Genomic DNA, 20,125 nt, shown 5'->3' with positions numbered 1-20,125 from the left:
GCAGTCAATAAATCTCTTTTTTCTATGATACCAGTTATAGGATGGCTAGAAATAGTCTACATGTATACCAGTGGGAAATCACATATATTAGAGGAAGGCCCATTTGTGCTAGTGCATGTGCACTGCCACAGCTTTAGCAGTAGTGATGATTCTCTAACTAGAATCTCTCTTGTGAGATTTATGTCACACACAAACATGTCACACTCCACATATCCTAAAGTGAATTCATTTCCTTTCCTCCATAATTGGTACCAGCCACTCACCCAAACAGAAATCACTGTAGACCGCTTTCTCTCGCTTGCCTCCCACATCTAAATCCCATGGACTCTGGATGGCACAGTCAGTTAAGTGTCTGCCTTTGGCTCAGGTCATGATCCCAGGATCCTGGGATTAGAGTCCTGCTTTGGTCTCCCTGCTCAGTGGGGAGTCTGCTTCTCCCTCTGTCCCTTCTCCCCCTCATACTGTTTCTCTCACTCACTTTCTCTCAAATAAATCAATAAAATCTTTAAAAAATTCTAAATCCCATTAAGTCAGATAAAACTTAAATCTCTCCTTTTGCGGGGCACCTGGGTGACACAGTTGATTGGGTATCCAGCTCTTGGTTTCAGCTGGTGTTATGGTCTCTACTCCTGGGATTGAGCCCCAGGTCAGGCTCTGCACTTAGTGTGGGGTCTGCTTAGGATTCTCTCTCTCCCGCTCCCTCTGCCCCTTCCCCTCCCTTCTTACCAGCATGTGTGCACATCCTTATGCTCTCTCTCTCAAATAAATAAATCCTAATAAAAATTTTTTCTTCTTCTTCATCCCTGATTCTAGCACCTATTTCAGGACTCTGGTATCTCTGGACTATGTCAAAGGCCTTTGAGTTTCCTAGTCCCCCTGCCTGTAGCTTTGTGCTCCATACTCTGCTTTTCATCTTCCCCAATTTTGTCAGACTTGGCTTCTAAACTTCTAAACTGTAAATCAGATCATTTTATTCCATTGCCCTTTGACTTTCTCCTTTGGCTAAAGTCCATATGTGAAATGTTCTCTATGTTCTGACCATGCACCACCTTAATAGCCTAATCTCTCTCTTTTTAAAAGATTTTATTTTTAAATAATCTCTACACGAACATGGGGCTCACACTCAATGGCCCTGATAACAAGAGTGGCAAGCTCCACCCACTGAGCCAGCTGGGAGTCCCAAAGCTGATTTTTTATAGTAATCTCTACACCCAACATGGGGCTGAAACTCATGATTCCAAGATCAGTAGTTGAATGCTCTTCCAACTGAGCCAGCCAGGCATTCCTAATATCTTTATTTTAAGCCTTTTTACCCAAATTTACAAAAGACTTTCAATTCAGTGACTACAGCAACGACTTTAAGGATTCCTAACATTGCATGTGCCTGGAATGCTTTTCCCTCTGCCAAGAACAGGGACAACATCTTTGTCCTTGAGTCCCTATTGCTTAGCAGAATGTGGCAAATAGAGGTGTGCCGCAGACATTTGCTGAATGAATTGTATAAATGGTAATAATTGCATCCAGATTAATAGATTAAAATACTAATGAGGAGGATTTACAAAGTGTAACTCAATTCTATATTGTTGGAAATAAAATTTGTACCTTTTTCGGCTTTTGAAATTTTTGTGACTAAGGACAAGTAAGCTTAACTAAATGGATGCTTTGAAGAAACCTCTTTTACTACATTTCTTTCCATAGGTCTTAGTCCTTGAGGGCTGTTTAACAAAAATCCATAGACTGGATGGTCTAAATAACATCAGGTTCTCTGTTCTGGAGGCTGGGGACCACAGGGTTAAGGTGCTAGAGGATTTGGTGTCAGGTGAGGGCCCACTTCCTGGCTTATAGATGGCTGTCTTGTGGCTGTTCCTCACAGGGCAGAAGGCAGTAGGGAGCTCTTTGGGAGTCTCTTTAAAAGGTACTAATCCCATTCATGAAAGCTCCATCTTCATGACAATCTCTTCCTAAAGACCCCACATCCAAATACTAGGGATTAGGTTTCAATATGTAAATTTGGTGGGGTCCCAAACATTCACTCTATAGCACGATATAATCTATTTAAGCAGAATCATTTCTGTTTTCTTTTCTTTTCTTTTTTTTTTTTCACATTTTAAGAAATGCTTTTCTAAGTTGCATAAACCTTACTTATATTCTAATTTGTATTTTCTTTGTGTTTCAGTTTCATGCTTTAAGTAGCAAAAATATTTGCAAATATGAGCTGGTCTGTGACAGTGATGTGAATCTGCAGAATAAAGACTCTGTGGCCCAGTGTCTGCAGATTCTGTCCTCCTTGAGACTCATCATGCAGGTAGCTTTGCCACAGGAGCACCTTTGCTGGATTATCTTCAATGGTAGGTGCCAATGTCGTCTATTTTGCATGACAACTTTCAGAAAGTTATTTAGATGCCAAGTTTGATCGTAATTTGATTGATTATCTTGGATAAGTGGGTGATGGGCATTAAGGAGGGCGCTTTGTGTTAAGCACTGGGTTTTATATATGTTAAGTGATGAATCATGGAATTCTATCCCTGCAACTAATATTACACTGTATGTTAACTAACCAGATTTTAAATAAAAATTTAAAAACCACAAAAAACCAAATTACGTATCCAAATTCTAAAAAAAATTCTCCTAATATAAATAATTTCTTTTAAAAAGCCCCATTCATTTCATAATAGGATGATTATGGGTATTTTGTTTTTGTCCTTTTTATATTTTTGTTGTATTTTAGTTTGTCCCCATAAGCAGGGACTTAACAAAGCATGTCTTTGGGTTTCCTGCTCAAGGGAGGGTCAGAGGCTGTGGAGACAGTCAATTTCAGGTATGAAAAAGTAGGGCGCATGGTTAATATGTAAATATAAGTGGTAAAGGGGTCAAAGGACCACGGCAGGTTAGACTAGTTCTAAGCATCATCCATTTATTGGTCCTTTCCTCAAATACTTTGTCCAGTGACTATTGCTTTCTTTTCATCAACCTTCTCGTCCTACTTGCTTTTGAGTAAGGAACTCTGAGAATGTATGTGTACATACGTGTGTATAGTGTATTTATATATATATATATCTACATTGTATAGGTATGCGAATAACATATATATGGTATAGTTGTTTTGTGGAATAAATCTTAGCTATCAAAATATAGCATCTGCTTTTCTCTTGAAGGAGTTACAATTTAAATTCTTTTTTTAAAAAATTTTTTACTTATTTATTTTTTAAAAAAGATTTTTGTTTATTTGACAGAGAGAGACAGAGAGAAAGAGATCACAAGTAGGCAGACAGGCAGGTGGGAGGCAGGGAAGTAGGCTCCCTGCTGAGTGGTGCTCCATCCCTGGACCCTGGGATCATGACCTGAGCCTAAGGCAGAGGCTTAACCCACTGAACCATCCAAGTGCCCCTTACATTCTTTTTAAAGTTATAGTCAGTCACCTACTTTATTGATCTCTGAATAATTTCTTAAAAGGAAAATGACAGTGTGTAAGACCAGGACCAAATACCTTGAAAGAAAACACTGGATTTTCCCTCATCCATGGCAACTGAAAGTACATTTCCTAGCCTTTTCCCTCTTCCTCCTGCTCAAATAATTTTTTTTGACGTTTTGATTGAAATTAGACCCTAACATTTGCTGAGCCTGATTTTGGAAGAAATTTTCAGTCCAGTGCCTATTAAGCTTTTTTGTCTAATCATCTTCAAGAAGATCTGTGATTCCCTGAGGAGCCACTGCTGTCCTTCCCCCTAAGTTTCTCACGTATCTTGGCAGGGTCTGAGCAGGACCAGAGGTTCTGAGCTCAGGAAGGAGTGGTTGGGCTGAGGGTTGGGTCTTGCAGTTGGCCTTGTTTGAGAGGTGGAATAACACCCTGTCTGCAGTCTTTTTAAGATCACATCCAAAAATCCCAATATTCTAAAAACGGAACAAAACAATAGTTTCTGTGTCTTCTACAGAACTTTATTTGATGTGTGCTTTTTTATACATATGGTATCATTATTTGGATTTTTATTGTTTCCTACATATTTTTTTTTTTTTTTTTTTTACTCAATGCCGTGGTTTTAGAATGGAACCAGGTTCTTATATATAAATCTAGTTCATTAATTCTGTCTGTTGAATTGTATTCCAGATATTCATACACCCCTCTAGATGGGCACCTGGTTTGCCCTACTTCTAATTGCACAGATGATTCTGCAACAAATATCCTTATGTGTGTCCTTTTATAATTCTGTGTTAAAGTTTTCAGGGATTTATGTCCAGCGGTCGGATTGCTGGGTTGTGGAAGACGCATATACTTAATTTTTTCTAATTACAGTCCCTGTTTAATGGACTCATCTCAAAGTTATTAAGTGCAACATATTGTTCTGAGTGCTGGGGACATAGGAGTGAACAATAGACAAAAACTGTTCTCATGCTTACATAATGCCTCAGGGAGATGATAAATCAAAATTAAATGGTGTGTCAGAGAGTGATGAGTGTGATGGAGAAAAAGCGAAGAAGGATATATAGAGAGCAGTGTTTGGGCTGGGGCTGGGCTGCTATTTTAAACAGAATGATCAGGGAAGACCTCACTGAGATGACACTTGAGTAAACATCTGACTAAGACATTTGGATATTTGGGGGAAGGGCATTCTGACTAGGGGATTTACAAGTGCAAACCTTTTAGTTTTTAAAGTTTGGAGTTTGAGGAGTGAAAAATAAATTGACCTACAATTTATCAGAATGCATTTTACCTTTTCTGTCAGACATTAAGACGATTCTCTTTACTTTTAATTGACTGTTACACATCACACTCTTGGTTTGTGTCTTTTTCTTTTTTTTTTTTAATAAAGATTTTATTTATTCATTTGACAGAGAGAAAGATGAGGCAGGCGGGGTGGGGGGGGCGGGAGGCAGGGAAGCAGGCTCCCCGCTGAGCGGGAGCCCAATGCGGGGCTGGATCCCAGCATCCTGGGATCATGACCCAAGCCAAAGGCAGAGGCTTAACTCACTGAGCCACCCAGGTGCTTCCACACTCTTGTTTTCTTAAAGATAGTTAACCAATTTTAGTTCTTTCACAAACTCTAACTGGGTGTATGACAGTTGCATAAAACTTTACTTCACAACCAACCTGAACCCAATTCATTCAACACTCACATAGCCAGATTATTTTGGTGGTGGTCATCTTTGATGAAAAGAAGCCACATGACAAAGCAATAAACTTGTATTAGGGATTTGGTTAAAAATAAAACAAAGTTCCAGAATAGCCTGAGATTGTAAAGATTTAAACTGTTTTCCATTTTATGTCATTTACTCTCTGTCAATCTTCTGCAATGGGAATTTTTGGGCCAGGCCAAGATCCTGTACCATCAAAGAAGGATTCGGTTATAGTCAGCACATTAATATGGTCTGGAAAGGTTAAAATCTTATTTTGAAAAATACAGAGGGCATTCTTGAGGGCAGTGTCCTCAGGTCTTCTGAAATTCCCTAGTTTCTCTTACTGACATGTTTACACAGGCTTCTGACTTACACCTGAATCACATGTTTTGCAGGGAGGCAAGAGTTTGCTCTGGGTATCCTTACTTGGTGACTTTTAAAATAAAAAAACACAGACATTTTCGTATTTAAAGATTAAGAGCAGACATCAACAAAGCCAAGTTGAGTTAAGAATGCTGGGCTTGAGCTGTTAGTGGACAAGTGGTTCTTCCCCAGTGAACCTTTTGTGAAATAACTACTGCCATGTCCCTAGAGCAGTCACACTAAGAAGGCTGAGTCCTTTAATGTTAAAGACCCATTGCATTCTCTATAAAGTTTATGGTATTGCAAGTGTTTAAAAGTTTATTCAGTATTTTTTTGTCACTGACTTATGTAATTAATGTTTATTATGCTATGCTTACAAGTGTATTTTAATCAACTGATGTGTTTTTTGGAGCAGATGCTCTTTTCTCAGAAGCTTTTAAAGTTTAAGTGTGAACATGGATTCGTAATTGTTGAATTTGGATGGTTATGAATTTTAGATCATATATTTTATAGAAAATATTTAGACTACTTGTCATTATAATTACATGCCTTTTAAGGCACATTACTATCTTTGGGGTATGTTTGTAGCATGATAATGTCCTTTGTATACAGAGAGATGTCTGGTGATGTTTTTGCCCACCCCTGCCCCAGCTCTACCAGTTTTCTACCCTTCTGTTTTCATTTAAATAATGGCCTGACTGTAAAAAACAAAAACAAAAAACAAAAAGCCATACTTGAATGCTCTAAAATAGGAGTTGGAAATGCTGTTTTTCACTAGAGTGCTTATAAGACATACCTTAATGAAGGGGTAAATATTATGAGACTGCAAATAAATAAAATACAATCTATTATATGTTTTGATTTTTAAGTTATCATGAGTTTCCTTGTGTCCTTGTTTAGTAATGTACCATTTGATTAAATATGTATTCTAATCTTATTTGGAGATCAGTCTTTAATTTTTTAGTCATAAACCATAGGCACCAGTAGCATTTTATAAAACCAAAGGGTATATAAATTCTGCTACTTAAGTATTCTTTTGTTTAATATATTTAAAAACTTATGCTGTCCTTCAAATGAGGTTAAAGGATTCCTATGTCTCCTTACTTAAAATATGGTCAAATTAGTTCTTTTGATGATTTGGCTGCAAGTTACAAAAAAACTGTAATGGTTATAACTCTAACCATTATCTGTCTCATAAGATCACTTGTTTCAGGAACTATAGACTTAAATCACAGAAATCAGGATATAAAATTTCCATTATTTAACTGTAAAATATGTTAACAGTCTTTTTCTTCATCTAGGTACCATTTACATTTATACCATTTGCAGAAAACTGATGATCATAGGTCAATCTTCCAAGGTATGAAATTTACTGACAAAATATCTTGCTCTGTATTTCCTGTTTTTCTCAAGACTTTTGTTAGCATTGAGTGCTGAACAAAGAAAATTAGTGAATTACATTAAAAAATTTAATAAATATTTATTATATAGTTTTACTCTTCTTTTACTTTAACATGATCATTTCTAAAAATAAAAATATAATAAAATATTAATAAAAAAATTCCTAAAATTGATAGGTGATCTCCAGTGTCTCTCAGTCTCTCAGATTAGTCATTACTTGTCAACTTGATGCTGAACATTCCTCTGGTAACTTTATCTTTAGGTAGGGTGACCATCCATCCTGGTTTATGTCTGTTGTCCTAGAGTAACTGTTAATAGTTATTATTTATTATAGTTATTAATAAATAGTCATAATTAGTAACAAACAGTTATAATTAACAACTAGTTATTAATAAGTAATTATTAATAGCTCCCTTTCGCTCCTTGAAGTATTCTGGTTTGGATGAAAGGTATGGTGACTCTATGTATGCTATGGAGTTTGGACTTCAGTGTCCTCCAACAGCTTGGACTTGACTTATGGCTCACATGCTAATTGGGTGAATGTCCACCTAAACACTGTCCCAGTTATGACCTGAAGGCAAGGGGCCTTTATTTTACAATAAGATTCATACTTCCTAGTACTTAGCCGCTCAGTTTTAGCTTGAGGAAGTGGCTGACACTTCCCTTCAATGTTGGTAGCACTTTTTGTCTGTAGGAGACATATTTATTCCATGTGTCAATGTCATTGGAATATAGGCCTAGAAGGGAGAATATACTTCCGTCAAGAGCATGCTTGAATTGTTTCTTCTATCTTAAACATTACTGCTTTGTTTTTTTTCACTGCATACAAAACCTTATGCTGAATATTTTAACACTCAGTGCAGGTACTTTTTTCCCCCTTATTTCCTCAAAATATAGCCTAGTATCTTAAAATTTGACAATGCTTAAAAAATAAAAATGGAAGCAAAGATACTTTCGTGCTGGATGCACAACATTAATTATGTGTTCTCTCTCTGTTTTGTTCCTCACTTTTAAAAGCTCTATTACTGACAGTGACTTGAGCAAGCTCTGTGCTTTGAATGTAAATTGAAATGAAGGGAGACTGTTTCATGAATAATGTAAATGTGGCCTACACACTATTCCAACAATTCCACATTCAGTTCCAGATGATTTCCTAAAGAGAATTTGCATACTCCTGTTGCACTTGCCGTAGCAACAAATACTGCTGCACAGAGCCATCATAGTTTGGTCTGCTACAGCATTTGTCTGCCAAAGCCTCGAAGGACAGAGATAACTGTGCCAAAATTTAACTGTTAGTGTTTGTACTTATTAATGCTGAGAGAATTTTAGCTTCATGTGATAGTCATCTCAAAAGTATTTCTTATTTAAATCCTACATAAGACATCTCCTCTCCCTCTTATTGAACTTGAGCTTTTGTCTGGCAAAATAAGGGCTGAAGGAGGATAATTCCCAGTCTTGTGGGATAGGAGTAGGGAGAATGAGAGATGCAAGAGTTTTGAGGTGGTGGGTGGTCATACAGTTGGCACTTGAAGATTGAAATGTGGTTCTTTCAGCTGGTTCAGTATAAGAAATTTCACTGAAATTAAAAATTTTCATCCAGAAATTCCCAAGCCCTCAGCTGGTGAGTTGATTCCTGAGCTGTAACGGGGACAAGCCCTTGGAGGACTAGCCACATCTGAGCACTTCTCAGTATGAGGGATTCTGATTCTGTGGTAGTTTTAGAGTTCTAGTCTGTTGTAGCATACAACAGAAAGAGAAATTGACATGGAATACTTGGGCTTTTCCTGGGGTCGTCCTAGAGCAATCTAAACTCCTATTCATATAGGATCTAGACATTATGGCTCCCATTTGTTATTACTGTTGAATCCCTACTGTGTGTTAGGTATTGTGTGAAGGGCTTTGCATATATAATGCTCAACGTAGGTGCCTTATGAGGTAGGTACTATCATCATCATCATCATCATCTGTTCAGTGAATGCCTACCATTTATCAGGTATGCTGCTAAGCACTTTCTTCACGTATTGTCTCATTTAATCCTCATACCATCACTTTGAGAAAGGTGCTATTATTGCCTTCACCTTAAAGATGAGGAAGCTGAGGCTCAATGTCTCACAGAGAAGTATTGCTGAGGCCAACACTACACTGTACTGCGTATCAACCACTAGAGTAATGCATGCCTGTTGACTAAATTTAATCCTGTCATGACCTATCCCATTTTGGTTCACCCACTCAAATGGAGGAGTGGGGGGTTAATGGTTTTTCAACATGATTATATTCCTGAAGATGTCCTGAAGACCAGGACTGACCAGGGACTTTCCCCAGATCAGAAACACAGGTCAACAGTATAACCTTAGGGAGTGGAGGGAGGCAAGATTTCTGAAGGCTCTTTTCCTAAAGACAAATCACAACTTCACTTTCACTTGTGGTTTAATCTGTAGTTTCTCCGGAGGCATTTAAAACTGTATGATACTCAGCAAACATAAGAAAATATGGTAGAATCTATTCATTTAAAAAAAAAGTTATTTCTGGGGCACCTGGGTGGCTCAGTGGGTTGAGCCGCTGCCTTCAGCTCAGGTCATGATCTCAGGGTCCTGGGACCCTGAGAGTTCCGTGTCGGGCTCTGTGCTCAGCAGGGAGCCTGCTTCCTCCTCTCTCTCTCTCTCTCTCTCTCTGCCTGCCTCTCTGCCTACTTGTGATCTCTCTCTGTCGAATAAATAAATAAAATCTTTTTAAAAAAAAAGTTATTTCTGTTTTATGTTACTATAGAACTGAAATAGTTTAGTAAAATTTTGTGGTTTGAACAATTATTGTCAAATTATTCCAGGTACCATTAGGTGAACCCGAAATACAAACTTTGAAATGCCCGTCAATGTTGTTTCCGGTCAAGAGTACAAGATGACATAAATGATGCTGCAGTGCCATCCTGTGGCCGAGCTGATAAACTGTGGGTTTTTCCTGCTCTGCACCTGAGCCAGGCTCTTGCTGGGCTCTTTTAACTGGGTTTTTCAAAAAATTTTTTTCCCCTCTGAAGACAACAGTTCACTGAAATCCCATCAACTTTTTTTTTTTTTCTAAATTAATATTCTTTTGAGATTTTAGGAGCAAGAAAAAGGCTACACAAGGGAAGCAAGGGCAGAAATGAACTATTGGGATTTCATCAAGATCAAAAGCTTTTGCACAGCAAAGGAAACAGTTAACAAAATCAAAAGACAACTGACAGAATGGGAGAAGATATTTGCAAACGACATATCAGATAAAGGACTAGTGTCCAGAATCTATAAAGAACTTAGCAAACTCAACACCCAAAGAACAAATAATCCAATCAAGAAATGGGCAGAGGACATGAGCAGACATTTCTGCAAAGAAGACATCCAGATGGCCAACAGACACATGAAAAAGTGCTCCATATCACTCGGCATCAGGGAAATACAAATCAAAACCACAATGAGATATCACCTCACACCAGTCAGAATGGCTAAAATCAACAAGTCAGGAAATGACAGATGCTGGCGAGGATGTGGAGAAAGGGGAACCCTCCTACACTGTTGGTGGGAATGCAAGCTGGTGCAGCCACTCTGGAAAACAGCATGGAGGTTCCTCAGAATGTTGAAAATAGAACTGCCCTATGACCCAGCAATTGCACTATTGGGTATTTACCCTAAAGATACAAATGTAGTGATCCAAAGGGGCACATGCACCCGAATGTTTATAGCAGCAATGTCCACAATAGCCAAACTATGGAAAGAACCTAGATGTCCATCCACAGATGAATGGATCAAGAAGATGTGGTATATATACACAATGGAATACTATGCAGCCATCAAAAGAAATGAAATCTTGCCATTTGCAACAACATGGATGGAACTAGAGCGTATCATGCTTAGCGAAATAAGTCAAGCAGAGAAAGACAACTATCATATGATCTCCCTGATATGAGGAAGTGGTGATGCAACATGGAGGCTTAAGTGGGTAGGAGAAGAATAAATGAAACAAGATGGGATTTGGAGGGAGACAAACCATAAGTGACTCTTAATCTCACAAAACAAACTGAGGGTTGCTGGGGGGAGGGGGTTTGAAAGAAGGGGGTGGGATTATGGACATTGGGGAGGGTATGTGCTTTGGTGAGTGCTGTGAAGTGTGTAAACCTGGTGATTCACAGACCTGTACCCCTGGGGATAAAAATATATGTTTATAAAAAAAAAAAAAAAAAAAAAAGAAAGGACCAATACCCAACTTTTGTAGCAACATGGACGGGACTGGAAGAGATTATTATGCTGAGTGAAATAAGTCAAGCAGAGAGAGTCAATTATCATATGGTTTCACTTATTTGTGGAGCATAACAAATAGCATGGAGGACATGGGGAGTTAGAGAGGAGAAGGGAGTTGGGGGAAATTGGAAGGGGAGGTGAACCATGAGAGACTATGGACTCTGAAAAACAATCTGAGGGTTTTGAAGGGGTGGGGGGTGGGAGGTTGGGGTACTAGGTGGTGGGTATTATAAAGGGCACGAATTGCATGGAGCACTGTGTGTGGTGAAAAATAATGAATACTGTTATGCTGAAAATAAAAAATAAATTAATTAAAAAAAAAAAAAAAAAAGAAAAAGGCTACAAATTAAGATTTGTTTTTGTTTTAGAAATGGCTTTTTCATCTTTAAACCTGACAGTTTTTCAAAAGCCCAAGTAGCATGCTTGGTTTCCAGAACTCCCCCTTTGTCAAGGCTGCCCCATGTAGTGGAAGCAACGCTGCTGTGCTTGGGAGTCCAAAGACTAAGCCCCAGCTCTGTTGCTTATAAGCAGTTTGGCCTCTTAGAGTTAAATTGGGTTACTTTTAAGGTCCCTTATGGCACTAAAATATGTGATTGACTTATTCTAAGTCTGCATATGAACCCAAATGTAATATGAGCAATTAGTGACTAAAGCTATTTTTATTTTGAAATGTGAGATTTCTAATATTAGGGATTCCAAGGGGTTTTGAAAAGATATGAGAATTTAAAGGGAAAAATATATACACGGTTTGATCCCATACCCCCATAAACCACAACATTCCATATGCAAAAATCCACAGTAGGGTTTTTGGGCAATAAATGGGAGAAAATTCATTTGGATGACTGCTAATTCCACCTCAGTTCATAGCGTGGCAAAGTTAGCATACAACAACAACAACAACAACAACAGGAATAAAGCAACCCTGGGCCCACTTAGTAGAGATGTAGTGTCCAGAACCAGGGATTGAAAGCTTCATTTTATTGTGGAGAAGTCATGCACCCCAAAGGACATTGGCAGCTTGGAGCAAAACCACAGGAGACTAACCATGATGGGGAAGGGAAGTCAGTCCTAGGAGATCTGAAAGCATCCAGGGTTGGTTATCCTGGAGAGAGAGATGGGGAGAAGACAGGATGCATAGGTGGTTTTCTGATTCTTGGAAAGCTGTATGTTGGAAGTGGATTTGGGGTGGTTCTATGCTATTCCAGGATGCGTAACTAGGACCGGTGCACTGGAGGTATATCAAGGTGGATTTCATTTCGGATTAAGAAAGCACTTTTCATGTTTTAGAATTGTCTTCTGATGGCATGTTCCTTGTTGCTAGAGGTGAGAACTCTTGGTTTGGAAAGGTATAGGACATTTGGTGATGGTGCCAGTGATATTGGTAGGGATGGAATTAGACTGACTTTCAGCCCTTTGATTCTATGATTACTTAACATAGTTCCTCATTTAGCATCATTAACTAGAGATTTTTTTTTTAATGAAGGTCAGTCAGTCAACATATATTTATATAATATTTATCATTACATGCCAGATAGTTTTAGGAGATAGGGATATGATGGTGAATAAGACAGACAAGGTCCCTTTCCTAAGTGATTTTATATTCTGGTGGGATGAGCTTAGTGGATAGCAAAGAATATTATAATTCTGTGTCAAACTCTGCTCTACTTCCAGCATTCTCTTTTCCTTTGGAATAAAAACTGATTAGATAGTGGAGAATTCTGGCCTTTCAGATTTCTTTCTCTTAGATGAGAAGGCCGAGCTGCTTGCTCATGTGTTGTACATACTGTCTTTGAAGGCTCCAGAGATGGTAATAGGGTCTGAATATTACCAGTGTTTTATCTATTTTTACTATTAAATGCTATGTCAGTCACGGGGGGTGGGGGGTTGCTTCATGCCTATGAAGCTCCCGGACCATTCTGATGATTTGCCTTTCCAAGAGTTGACTATTGCAGACCTATTTTTCCTTAATTACTTCCTCAATTATTGAAGGCCAAATTTGTTATAGGAAGAAGGACTTTATTCTGCTGTCCAAATTTATTATCATTATTTTCTGAAGTCTCAAAGACTTGTTAGCTCTCCTGCGTTGGTTCTGCTGACTTTGAGGTTGTCTACTGAATTCATTTACTAGCAGTTGGAGATATCTGCTATGTACCTGGGATTCTTCCAGGTGCTGGTGGTATAATAAAAAAGTGCCATTCTTTTCCGAGAGATTACAGTCTAGCTTTGGAATCACACACATGTGAGCATATTAATGTCACTGAATGTAATGTAGATATGTAGGTAGAGAAACATCTATGTAAATTACCTCCTACACTGCTGGTGACACTTGAAAGATATTAATAAAAACCAGTTGAGTTCATAGCACTTTAGGAGCTAAGAAGCAAGACATTTAAAATAACTAACTTGAGATTTTGAGTTCTTTAAATTAATCCTTTGCTTTTGAAATGCTTCTTTTCTCTTGACTCACTATTTATAGTATTTTTGGTTTAAGCAGTCAGCAGCTTGTGCTCACAACTTATAATTAGATTATATTAGATAGAAATCATCATTGTTAGCTTAAACTGAAAATACATTTGAGTGTTCTCTTTCTTCCTCAGGCCTTAGAGTACCTCCTGTGGGCCAGCATGTGTATGGAATGCTCGGTCCCCCTCCTGTCTGTCAGATACTTGACCTGGAGAGCTACTCTTTACACTGCCGTCTGCCAGTGCTACTATGATTGCCAAGCTGGCATTCATGGAGAGGTGGGCCGCCTTTCATTCTCAGGATTCCAGTTTTTAAAGTATAAGTTATTTAGTATTTTCTTCTTCAGATGTCCAGCAACACAAACACAAACGGACAAATGTAACCTAAAGAATGGCATTGGGACGAAGACACAAGTCCCAGGGTTTATTTGCAGAAATGTGCTTGGCCTCTCCATTCTGTTATCTCTTGTTCTACATTCTGCTCTCTCCTTTCTTCTCCATTCACTTCCGTTTCCTCTGCCCCTGTCTGAACAAGATATCGGACACTTTCCTCATTGGATGCTGGTATGCAGGTCACTTTCCTTCCCTGTTTAGTTTTATATTCTGTTTCCCTACAGTTCATTTGTCTTGCCTTTCTCTGCTTCCAGCTGCCGTTTGTTTAATATATGATATTTCTTGTTTTTCTTCTTTTCCTGTGTATCTTTTAGACTGATTACTTGAAATATAACTTAGGGGCTTCTATTAGCCCTTATGGTAAATCTGTGTCAGTGAGAAAAAGGTGTCTTCTCTACAGTATATTGTACCTGAGAATCAGAAGCAGGCAGCCCTTCCTTTAGGCCAGCACATCCCTGCACCAGAGTGTATGGTCTGGTGAGTGCAGTGGGGGGTGGATTGCAACCCTCACTGAACCTCTTGACTGGAAATCTTGAGCAGGACAGAGCCTTCACACTTGCACAAATCTTCTTTTCACATCCTGTTCACAGCCATTGGGCTGGTTAGCTGCTTTACGTTAAATGTTTCCTGTCTAAACTTACTCTGAATGGCTGGATTGTTGTGGCTCATCCTGAATAGCCTTATACAGCCCTTGGGGGTACATTTTCTAGCCCAGAGTACATTCTAGAAATGACTCACCATGCATGTACAGTTAGTTACAATGTACTAGTGTTTCTGTAGCTGTTAAAATTGTCAGGGAATGGAACATATACACAGTTTGGACTATTTGATTCCTATTGGAATTCTCTCTTGTTGGAAAATTTAGCCCTTCATATATGTTATTATGTCTAAAAGGATCTTCATGAAAAATTATAAGTTGTAGATGAAACATTTCCAAGAAATGGTAAAACAGATGACATAAATTGAACTATAGAGAATCATAATAATGGAGATCTGATTAAACAAGCAGATCTCCATCCTTTCCTTTCTTTCTCCTTTCCTTCCTTCCTTTCTGTGCATATTAGTAGATACTTCCTATATGCTGGGTACTAGAGATACAAAAATAAATAAGACCATATGAGGACCTCACGATTTAGTGGACAAAGTGAACAGTTGACTAGATAGTACAGGATGCTTTAGTAAGAAGGTTAGTATTTCAGAGAGGGGTGTGTGTGTGTGTGTGTGTGTGTATGCGATACCAGAGAAGTGATCATCTATATGAAGCTACAGAATTTGGCTTTTCTTAAAAGAAGTACAGAATTCTGGCATTTTCTTGATTTGTAAAGTTAACATATCTGACAGTTTATTAACTTTAGACCTGCAGAATATTGGGACGCTTGTAGGAAATGATCGGTGGGATATTTATAGTGTTTATAAGGAGTTAGCATCAACCTAGAGTTTAATTTACCAATTAAATCAAATATCTGGGAGAATAAAACCTGCTGTCTTGTTACATTTTTAATCGCTATGCTCTCATTTATTATGAATTAAATTTATTTTAATTGCATACAGGCATTTGCTCGGCGTGCTTTAGCTAAAATTGATGAGCTAAGGCAACTGGAATTAATGAGTTCCTCACAATCACAGGAAGAATCCAGAAGACATTATAGAGAGGCCACAATAAAGGTATAAAAATTTCATGAAATGAAAGAAATTTACTGCACTATATAGTTGATTAAGAACTTAGTATTAGTGCTTGAGAAGTGCATCCCATTGGTGCCTCATATATAATTCTTTTTTTTGAGACAGATGGCAGTGATGATCTTCAAAAGGGGAGTATTTGAATCTAGAAGAAAAAGCAAAAGTGTCTTTAGACCAAAGATAAGAGTTAACCTGAGGGAAGCTCAAACCGTAAGTCTAAGAGTATTTTCTCTTGTTCAGGTTCTTTTTGCAGGATATTTTTGTTATACCTCCCATCTTTGAAGCTTAGTTACTCAGTATTAAATCCTACCCCCTGTTCTCTGCACCAGTGGCAAATTGAGGAATGCCTTCCCACTGTGGACACAGCCTCACTCCATTTGTACCTTCCCACAATCCCAGTTTTGTAACTTTAAAGGGCAAGATGCAGAAGAAGAGCCTGGGAAGGGTTCAGATGTGGACTTGAGTGGAGCCATGGAGGCCTTTGTCTTTGACTGGATGGTGTTAGCTTAGTGGGCTTTGAGGTTGGAGAGAAGGTGGAGACACTTCTCTCCTTAGCTTCAGACTTTACCCTTGGGAGTGTTTAGGAACTAGGCTGCACTGTAGCAAAAACAACCCCCATATCTCAGTGGCTTAAAATAAACTTTATTTCTCGCTAGCATCATGGTTATGATAGTTCATAGGGGGCTCTACTCATGACTGCCAGATTAAGGGTCAGATTGAGCAGAAGCCCTCATTTTGAAAGTTGGCATTGTTCTGCCATAGGGGATTTGAGAAAGCTCTGGAGAATCTTGTGCAGGCCATAATGCCCAGAATGGAAGGGACAGTGGTCTTTTCTCACATGTCAAAACTCATCATATGGCTCTCCTTGCCACAACTGTGCTTGGTCAGCAGCACTAAGGGCTGTCAGGGGGGAAGTCTGGGGTATAGTTATACCTTCTGGGGTTCTCTGCCCTTTCTCCCCCTGCCTTGTCCTTCTCCCACTATCTTGTCCTTGACCTTCTGAATCTCAGTATCCCTTAAGGCCCAATTCATTTTTTCTTAAAAGCCGTCCCTGACTATTCTAGATGGCTGTAAATTTCTTTTGTGAACTTCTTGGTAGGGCCTGAAAATGAAAGTGAAGGGGAAGCTGAGCAGTTTTGGATACGAGGGTAGTAGAATTTTAAAACCTGAAAGAAATTTAAGAAATTTCAGTCCTGGTTCAGTCCTGTCCTATTATTATAAATGGGAAAATAAAGCCCAGAGTACTTAAGTTATGGCCTCAAGGTGACAAAGGCAACTGCTGGCTATGCTGCAAACTAGACCCCAGGACGCTCGTCCAGTGCTTTCTCAATACTCCAAAAACTGCTGCTTTCTTCACTCATTTCTTCTTACATTTAGGAAAAATTATTTTTCTTTTCTCTAAAATAAATCATAATATCTAAATATAAAAATTTTTTGGGCATGCATGCTAGCTTTCTATTGCTACTTAGTGTGACTATGGCATGTTGACTGCTGAGCCCAGAGGTACATTTCATATATCCTTTTAAATCATATCCCTTACTGACCAATGGTGGATAGTCAGTGGGGGCAGTGACTTGCTCAATCATGGACAATTTCTTGGATGAGCTGTGGAACTGCCCGCATCTGGTATTGTTGAGTAGTAACAGCCTCTGGCATTTGTAAGAAAGCAATGGGTAGGTTTTTTTTCTGACTAGCAATTTTTTTTTTCTCTGAGAAAGCCAAATTTAAGTGTCCAAAGCTGGAAGACTATCATTAATTAGCATATTATTATGCTTTATAATCATCCTTCTATAAAAATTAAGTATATTTTCAAAGAAAAACATTTCAAATTCTAAGAAAAATTATATTAAAAACACATCTATTTCTGGTTTTCTTTAAGGTAATTATTTTATGGAAAGGTCTGGTGGTATATCTTTTAGTTTAGTTGGTAGTTTCTATAGGGAATAGTCAACATACCCTTTTTATAAAGTCATAGTATATTGCCTTGACATACTTTGCAGAATGTTCTGCTTTATATGTATGAAATAATTTTATGTGTCTAAAATAGAAAGTAATTGTAATATTAAATCTATTTTATAAAACATTTCTGAATTTGGCAGTTCATTGTGAACTGACAGTTTATCATTTTGACTTTCAAAGGATTCCTTTAAAGGACTACTAATCCATACTAATAATGATTGACTGTTTAGTGATTCATTCAATAAATATTTTTATAGTACCTGCTATATAAACAAGATAGATAGGAGATAAAATTTAGTGGAGGAATTACATAATAAATAAGTATAGTAATTATAGTTTGTGGTAAGTATTAAAAAGGATATAATGGTAGAGTTTAAATGAATTACATGTAAAGCCCTTAGAATGTTTGTGGTGTGTAGAAAGTCCTCAGGAATATTAGTTATTACTATTATTTATTTTCACTCATTCATTTAACAGAATGTATCAAATCCCTACTGTGGTTACAAGTATGGTAGAATATATAGGAGCAGTCTTTTTGAATGACCTTGGAATAATGAGCAGGATTTGAGTGTATAGGGAGGAGAGGATAAAACATTCTAAGTACAGGACCAGATCATGATCATAGCTTAGAAGCAGGAGCAAACAAAGTTCATTGGGGGATAGTGAGAAATTAAGCTTGACTGGGCTAGGTATATTATATTGGGATTAACATAATATATTAACATAATAGAATAATACTTCTCAATTAACATAATACATCTCATGGAGTAGATGTCATAGATGCCATGTCTGTTTAGAAGTGGAACAGACTATCTGGATCATGTCATTTAGCTTCTCATCCATCCTGATGTTTTTCAAGATGGTCTAGCATACTCTATGCAGTATTTGTACCATAACTTGTCAAATATTTTTATTACTATTTAAAATTTTAGTGGTTTCCAGTTCTTTGTTATTCTAAATATTGAAGTAATCAACAGCTTCAATATACTATTTTTTTAATTTCCTGTGGACAAAATTAAAGATGCAGGATTTGAATCAAAGGATACAGTCACTTTTATTTCTCTTGATATATATTCCCAAATTGATTTCTGAAATAGCTATGCAGAGTACAGCCTGCATGTACCAATCCACTACAAGTTGTTATCATTTTGCTATTTTTTAAAAAAAGATTATCTATCTATCTATTTACTTGAGAGAGACAGAGAGAGAGAAAGAGAGAAAGAAAGAGCAGCGGGAAGAGCAGAGAAAGAGGGAGAGAGAGAATCTAGGATAGAGTCTGCCCTGAGTGCAGAGCCTGACTTGGGGCTTGATCTGGCAACCCCGAGATCATGACCTCAATCTAAATCAAGAGTCAGATGCTTAACTGACTGAGCCACCCAGGCATCCCTCTCTACTTTTTGAATAATTCAGTTTTTATAAATGGCTTGTCATTTTAACTATTTCTTTGATCCAACTTTCCCTTATATTTGTGTTTACTCTTATTATTTCCTTTTTCTGTGAATTTTGCCTTCCACAGTTTTGACCACTTATCTACTAGTGATTTCAATTTTTAAAATATATTTGAAAAAAATATATTTGAATGAGCTCATCATTTTTTAAAAAAAGATTTTATGTATTTATTTGACAGATAGAAATCACAAGTAGCCAGAGAGGCAGGCAAAGAGAGAAGGGGAAGCAGACTCCCTGCTGAGCAGAGAGCCCGATGCGGGGCTAGGGCTAGATTCCAGGACCCTGGGATCATGGCCTGAGCCGAAGGCAGAGGCTTTAACTCACCGAGACACTCAGGCATCCCTGAGCTCATCATTTTTATAGACATTAATATTTTGCTTGTCATGCTTGGCAACCCATTGTTTTTTTGTTGCCTTAAATCTTTTTTATAGATCTTTTAAATATTTATGTTTTAAAATCTTTTACTTGGTATTCATCTACAGCTTTGATAAATATTCTGCTTCACTTTTTTTAGTTTTTCTATGGTATTTCTAAAAGCAATTTAAGTCTAATCTTTGGTTTTTATAAGTTCGTTTTGAATATGTCTAATTATTAGAAAATTTATAATGCTTTCAAGTATAATTTTAGAAAGCTCTGTTTTAACTTACAGTAAAAATCTTAGAAGAAATCCTTACGTCTGTTAGTAAAGAGAGGCTAGGGCATGAAATTTAAGTTTATTGAGGTTTTTAACCTATAAGTTAACCTATGGATTGAAAAGTCATAGAAGCTAATGAGTAGAGAAGTTGGTTGTTTGGGGAAAAATACTCCAAAGCAGTTTTAACCCTGTTTATGTTTTTCTGTCTCTCTGACTTTGCCCCAGGATGGAGAGGAAGAGGGGAACCATGGGGAATATGACAGGTATCTTCTAACTGGATATGGAGTCTAGAAAAGTTGACCAGAGCTACTTCTTTTATTTACTGGTAATCTAAATACAGAGAACAGATTTTTGTCTGAAGAATAGTGTAGTGGCAAGTCATAGGCAGGAGGGGAAATCATTCT

The 20,125-nt window shown here is 37.7% G+C and overlaps 1 protein-coding gene across 6 annotated transcripts in view; it reads left to right on the top strand.

Annotated features, from left to right (window-relative positions):
* Window positions 1-20,125, top strand: part of CFAP54 (cilia and flagella associated protein 54) — a 311,472-nt gene that overhangs the window by 13,310 nt on the left and 278,037 nt on the right. For all 6 annotated transcript variants that reach the window (XM_082739254.1, XM_082739253.1, XM_082739250.1 and 3 more), the window contains exons 4-8: window positions 2,177-2,348; window positions 6,777-6,835; window positions 13,742-13,885; window positions 15,551-15,664; window positions 15,788-15,889. In XM_082739254.1, the coding sequence (XP_082595380.1) occupies window positions 2,177-2,348; window positions 6,777-6,835; window positions 13,742-13,885; window positions 15,551-15,664; window positions 15,788-15,889 (591 nt within the window). The remainder of the gene's footprint in view (window positions 1-2,176; window positions 2,349-6,776; window positions 6,836-13,741; window positions 13,886-15,550; window positions 15,665-15,787; window positions 15,890-20,125) is intronic.

The sequence above is a fragment of the Mustela nivalis genome (genome assembly GCF_964662115.1).
Source record: "Mustela nivalis genome assembly, chromosome: 7".
In the NCBI taxonomy this organism is placed as follows: domain Eukaryota; kingdom Metazoa; phylum Chordata; class Mammalia; order Carnivora; family Mustelidae; genus Mustela; species Mustela nivalis.
This window is presented reverse-complemented; position numbering and strand designations above follow the sequence as displayed.